The sequence below is a fragment of the Triticum aestivum genome, chromosome 7A (assembly GCF_018294505.1).
Source record: "Triticum aestivum cultivar Chinese Spring chromosome 7A, IWGSC CS RefSeq v2.1, whole genome shotgun sequence".
Taxonomy (NCBI): domain Eukaryota; kingdom Viridiplantae; phylum Streptophyta; class Magnoliopsida; order Poales; family Poaceae; genus Triticum; species Triticum aestivum.
In genome coordinates, this window is record NC_057812.1 from 494,334,853 (window position 1) to 494,341,813 (window position 6,961).

The 6,961-nt window shown below is 43.4% G+C and overlaps 1 protein-coding gene across 1 annotated transcript; it reads left to right on the forward strand.

Moving 5' to 3' along the window:
- The first annotated feature begins 887 nt into the window (after positions 1-887).
- Positions 888-5,644, forward strand: LOC123147760 (nicotianamine aminotransferase 1). Its single transcript, XM_044567069.1, has 7 exons — positions 888-1,362; positions 1,927-2,266; positions 2,360-2,578; positions 3,438-3,497; positions 4,778-4,933; positions 5,016-5,109; positions 5,242-5,644. Exons 1-7 carry the CDS (start codon positions 1,085-1,087, stop codon positions 5,361-5,363), a joined length of 1,269 nt encoding a protein of 422 aa, XP_044423004.1. The 5' UTR covers positions 888-1,084; the 3' UTR covers positions 5,364-5,644.
- Positions 5,645-6,961: the final 1,317 nt, after the last annotated feature.

Here is a 6,961-nt window from a genome sequence, read left to right on the forward strand (position 1 = left end):
GACGCACGCCCTTGTCCCCCCCGTGGCCCGCCTGTCGGGGACACTAGCAGTCCCTCCGCTCGCAACGCTTCACCCTCTCTCCCCGCCCCGCCCCGCCGTCGGCGCCGCCGCTATTCTCCGGTCGCCTTCTCACCGCGCAGCCCCCCTGCCGTCCATACCAAACCACGTCAAGGGATGAAGGGAAGCTTTGGGAGGTGATGGCTGCTTGTGTGATCATGCACAACATGATCGTCAAGGACGAGCGTGATGAGAGTATCTTCGACCAAGGATTTGATTATTAAGGTGAAAATATTGAGCCCCTGCACCAAGACCCGGCCACATTTGAACAGTTTGTCCAATTCCACCATGAGATGCGTGATTGGCACACTCATGTGAATATTCAAAATGACTTGGTTGAGCACGTGTGGGATCACATTGGCAACCAATAGATGTATTTATCCATTTTATGTTCAGTCAAGACAATTTCGATTTGGTTGTAAAACTATTTTATTAAAGACAATTTCAATTGGGTTATAAAACTATTTTAATTTTCAGACAAAAATTTGGGTTCGAAACTAGTTTTAATGCAAATTTGGGCATTTCTTGGCCCTGGCGGACAGGATGGGGCAAAAGGATGCGGCAGCGCGCTGGGCGCACGGCCACCGCATCTCAGAACAGGCCCGGACACGACCCCAAATTTCTACCAAAGGGACAAAAAAAGGACAAAACGGACGTCCGTTTGGGGCCGCGCGGTGGAGTTGACATAAGGACAAGTGGTTAGCCAGTGAGGAGTGGGAGAGCAGCTCTCCTGCCTTTATTTGTAAAAGAAGGTCAGGTGTGGGCCCGTTGATGGCCTTGGAATACACAGAGGTGAGGACAAGAGAGGAGGGTGGCTGGGAACGGAACGGCTACGGCCACGGCGAACGAGCAGGGGACAGAGCAAAGGACCAACTTGAGCAGCAAGTAGAGCAGCGCACCATCGGCGACTGTATTTCCGACCATCTTCTCCAGCACACCCTCCTTCTCGCCTACACCTCCCCAGTACTCACACGACAAAACGCCGAAGACAAAAGCTGCTATCCTCCTACCATCCGCGACATCGGCGATGGAAGACGGCGGGAGGAGCACGCAGTGGCGCTTCGCGGCCCCGAACCCGACCTTGGCGGCCGCCGGCGAGAGGAGCATCCAGAAGGCCCTCCTCCAGGTGCACGCCTGCCTGGACGAGCGCGGCCCGCGGCCCGTGATCGCGCTGAGCCACGGCGACCCCTCCTCCGCACCCTCCTTCCGCACCGCGCCCGAGGCGGAGGAGGCCCTCGTCGCGGCCGTGCGCTCCGGCGAGTACAACGGGTACCCCACCCCCGCCACCGGCCTCCCCGCTCGCAGGTCTGTGTGCCCCGTCTCTCGTTTGCCATTGTCCCGTTCAGAACATATCATGGACCGCCTTGAACTGAATGAATGAAGAGCTACAGACTACAGAGTGACTGCTAGAGCTATTGCTATTGCTAGGTCCTAGATTTTGTATGTGTAGGTTTGTCATGGAGAGTTCACATAGTTCATACCGCAGACCTACTTTGCCCTACATTAATCTGCCATGTGATCCCCCTTATCCGTTTCAATTCCATGATTAGGTTTGTCTTCAGCAGCTTCCTCATATCACATACCCATCAGAGTGAACAAGTCTAAACATTATAGAGCACTCCCAAGTTCCATTACTGTGAATGAAACCTGTGATAAGGAAACAGTTTACATATATGATCTATTGTACAACATTTAGGTTATTACAAAAAACAGGGCACAAAAATGTAGTCGTCACACTCCATCCTGTTCTGTGCATTTTCAGAACAGTGCTCTTCACAGTACGATTGTGTAGAAAATCCTCCATGTGTGCTGTTTCAGTAATATATATGTGCTGCTTTACTTGTATTGACACTGTCTGTTGAAATGCAGAGCTGTTGCCGAGTATCTATCCCGTGATCTTCCTTACATGATTTCCCATGATGATATTTTCCTCACTTGTGGAGGTAGCCAAGCAATCGAGACTGTGATGTCTGTTTTTGGCCAAGCAGGCGTCAACATATTGCTGCCAATGCCTGGCTACCCAAAACACGAAGCACATGCAGTGTTTCATAGGATGGAAGTACGGCATTATGGTCTTCTCCCGGAGAGAGGATGGGAGGTTGATTTGGAAGCTGTTGAAGCTCTCGCAGATGGGAATACTGTTGCAGTTGTGATTACCAACCCCAACAACCCATGTGGTAGTGTGTATACCTACGAGCATTTGGCCAAGGTTTGTATAGCGTTTGTTACAGAGCTAGGTAACCTTTCTTCTCTTTCTATTTGTTGTAATAGAGCTTATTTTCTTGCTTCCATGTTAAATTAGATTGCAGATATGGCAAGCAAGCTCGGTATTTTAGTCATCGCTGATGAAGTATATGGTCACCTTGTCTATGGCACCACACCTTTTGTGCCAATGGGTGTTTTTGGAGAGACTGTTCCGGTAATCACTTTGGGAGCTATATCGAAGAGATGGGCTGTACCTGGCTGGAGGATTGGTTGGATAGCAACTTGTGACCCTAAAGGCATTCTGAGAAAAACTAAGGTGATTCTTATTAATATCTATAAGTGCATCTGTTTGTAAATTTATTAATTTCGTTCACTTCAGGATGTTTATACTTGTAACAGAGTTGTATTGTTCTTACTAACTTCTAATTGGCAAGATAATGTGAGGAGTGACTTGCGAGTTCCAAAGTACCAGTTAGCATGTCCTGCATGTTCGTTCCTCTAAAATTTCTTAATCATTCTACCACGTTTGAGTTATCTTCCAAAAGTATCAATTGAAAAATCAACATGGTACCACCTAATTGTAAGAGGCATGAAGGGGGCTTCACATCTCACATACTATATTTGGACCTTTGGACAATGGTAAACCACTCCAGGATCATTTGATTTACTTGTTTTACTGAGTTCTCTGTGTGGTTTCTAGTTTGTGTTACTCAACGCTTTTTGACATAAACAATGTCATGAAAGCTCCATTTTGGAGCACTGTGTATACTCATTATTACATCATTTTGTTTGTTTGTTTCTGAATTGTCTTGTGAGCAGTATTGTTGTTTTTGTTAGACGAGTTACTCTAAAAGTCTGAACTTATGGAGAGAGACAGGCAATATATTGGACAACCCCTCCCCCCCCCCCCCCCCCCCACCCCCCGGGCGTGTAGGCTCCTCCAGACGTTAGACATGGGATTGATTTAGGCCGCTAATGTTTTTATTAAGAGTGCGTTCGCCGGGTCTTGAACTTGCAAAACTGTTGACTCTGATGCCATATTGAATTCATGCTCCTGAGCAGGTTACTCGGAAAGTATGAAGAGAGGTGGGCAATATATTTCATGCAAGTTAATTAATACCTTGTATTGATTCTTTGATATTTAATTGAAATTTCTCTGATGTGTCTATTATTAGGTTGCTGATTCACTCAGAAGCTTCATAAGTATAATATCAGGTCCTGCAACATTTCTTCAGGTTAGTCAAACGTGTGATGTCAGTCATTTCATCACCTTTATACGATATCTAGGTAGTTGGATAGTTAGCAAACTTGGAAAGTTCCTATTTCTCTACTTTAGCATAGGTATTTAGATGCACAGTCTTCTTGTTTACACACAATACACAATGAGAATGCATGTAATTCCTATTAACATTTCAGTAAACCACACAAGCACTGGTTCCTATTTTATTGGACTGAATCTAACAAGTGGAACTTAGCATCCAGCAGCCACAGTTTGTGTTTTCCTGTCAAATGTGTCATTCTCTAATAGTTTTGATGAAATGTGTAGTTTGGAGAGTAAAAAAAAACTATTTATTTAGAAATTAATTATAGCATACGCTAGATTAAACTTTGGGTCACATATATGCTCCTAGTGCAACCACCAAACAAAAAAAGAATCAAGTCCCAAGGATGTCTTACTTTAACACACTTCCCTTTTTAAAGTTTAGATATAATTTTTTGCTAAATGCACTTTCTGTTTTTCATTATTGTCGATAAACTGCATATTTCACGAAACTTTGCATATTTTGGATTATTTGGCACATGTCAGTTACACTGACAGGTATGTCTCACATGCCAGACTCCATTTCAACTAATGGGATTCAACAATAATGCAGTTTATCAGAATCTTGTGCTAAAATATGTGTAATTTGATGAAATACAGTCCAAACTAACATGTGTAGTTTCCTGATAATTACACTGAAATACGATTAGTTATGTGAAATCTACTCATTTCAAATACCTCTAAATGCAATGATGTGTTTCCCCCGCTTTCGTATGGATTAAGAAACCAATTAATTGCACTGGTTTGTCACTGATGTGGTCGATGCAAATCACATACATGCGGTGCCTTTTTTGTGCTGAAAGGAAATCACCTGCTGCTTAAATAATGAGCACCATTTTTTTTTTAGAAAAGGAGGATGTACCCCCGGCCTCTGCATCTGGATGATGCATGCAGCCATATTATTAATTATTCATAAAGACCATACAAGGTGATACATCAATAAGCCTGAAGCCACCATCTTGGCAACACCGTTGCTACTCCTATCCCCTTGATGAAGGCGTGCCGAATGTCCGGGTCTAATACCAAACAGACATCGCACCAAAGCCTAACATCTAAAGCCGGGAGATTAGTATGGTTTCCTGTCCGACAATTTTCATGTATTTTCAGTAGTTACTTGGGTGCATATTGTTCCCATGACATTATTGTAGAGGATTGAAACCATCACATCTTCTAAGTTCTCTTGTCCATGCACAGGGAGCTATTCCTCATATTATCAAGAACACAAATGATGAATTCTATAACAACATTGTCAAGCTGTTGAAGGAGACTGCAGAGATATGTTATGATGCAATAGACGAGATCAAGTGTATTACCTGTCCCCACAAACCAGAGGGCTCATTTTTTATGATGGTAGGGCATATATAGAGAACAATGTTTGCAGCTTCACATTGTTGCAAGTTGAAAGGAGGTGGACTAACACTATGTTCTACAGGTAAAACTGGACGTGTCACAATTGTCGGACATTCGTGACGACGTAGACTTCTGCAGCAAGTTGGCGAAGGAGGAGTCGGTTATACTGTTGCCTGGTATGCAGTAGCAGAACAGACGAATAGCTGCATACGTCGAGATGCAAACACCCCTGATGATATATTTTCAGCACACCATTCTTTTCCATATGTTGTTTGAGAGATGCCCTAAGTTCTAACCACCATTTGCAGGGAAATCCTTGGGCATGGAGAACTGGTTGCGTATCACCTTTGCTTCGGAGCCACCTACACTGAAGCAAGGGCTCGACAGGGTGAAGTCTTTCTGCAGGAGGCATCAGTCACAGGCCAATTAGCGTTCATGAGTTGGTGGTAACACCTCGTTACTTCCCTCAATGGCTGTTGGGGTTTCAGTAATGGCTTGCACGTCATTTCCAATAAATAATACAGGGGTTTGCCGAAAAATAATGTACTGTCATGTGCAGCATGTACAGTTTATGTCATGATTGTCTGCTCCCTTCACTTGTAGTATTGCTTATAAGTTATCACTCTTTCACATTGTGAGATCTCTTTACATACGAGCCAAGTATTTATGGGAGGCCCTTTCAAAAAAATATATATATGGAAGGTTGACGCATGAGTGATTGAGTGGGTTAGACGTATATACAGTGCCTTCTGATATTGTTTTCCCATGTTGTCAACCAAAGCTCTGATGTGGGTGAGGATTACAATGTTAGACTGAACACAAGCTGTAATATTAATTAAAATAAATGAAATAACAGAAATGTTTGAAAGGGAAAACACTCCAACTACTCTAGACATCTACTCCCTCCGTTCCAAATTACTCGTCGTAGAAATGGATGTATCTAGAACTAAAATACATCTAGATACACCCATACCTGCGACAAGTAATTCGGAACAGAGGGAGTACATGAAACCCATGATGATTGATAGACATACCTTTGTCCTACTTTTAACAAAAGGTATACTGTATACAAGTATTTAATTGGTCTCACATGCTTACTAAAGGAAACATGCCCCAGGCAATAATAAAGTTGTTATTTATATTTCCTTATAGGGATGAAAATGGAGTGGAAACTTTCCGTTTTTCTGACGAAAAAATGGAAATGGAGAGGAAATATGAAAACAGAAACGGAAATTTGCAAAATGGAAGTGGAAATGGAATTTTTTATGCGGAAACAGAAACAAAAACGGAATGGTGTTTTCCGGTGGAACATGCATGGAAACGGAACTCTCCGTTTTCGTGAATACGAAATTTCTGTTTTTACTATAGACCTATAGCTTCTTTGTAGCCCAACCACCAAAGAGAACACAATGACAAAATTAGTAGAATGGATCTAAGGCCCAACTTCTATAGTAAAAACAGAGAGGAACACCTTGTGTGCTATCAAACGTCACAACGTAACTGGGTGATTCTAAAGATTCTCTACAGGTGTCTCCAATGGTGTTTGTTGAGTTGGCATAGATCAAGATTAGGATTTGTCACTCTGTGTATCGGAGAGGTATCTCTGGGCCCTCTCGGTAATGCACATCACTATGAGCCTTGCAAGCAATGTGTCTAATGGGTTAGCCACGGGATGATGCATTACGGAACGAGTAAAGAGACTTGCCGGTAACGAGATTGAACTAGGTATGATGATACCAACGATCGAATCTCGGGCAAGTAACATACCGATGACAAAGGGAACACCGTATGTTGTTATGCGGTTTGATCGATAAAGATCTTCGTAGAATATGTAGGAGCCAATATGAGCATCCAGGTTCCGCTATTGGTTATTGACCGGAGATGTGTCTCGGTCATGTCTACATAGTTCTCGAATCCGTAGGGTCCGCACGCTTAACGTTCGATGACAATTTGTATTATGAGTTATGTGATTTGATGAACCGAAGTTTGTTCGGAGTCCCGGATGAGATCACGGACGTGACGAGGAGT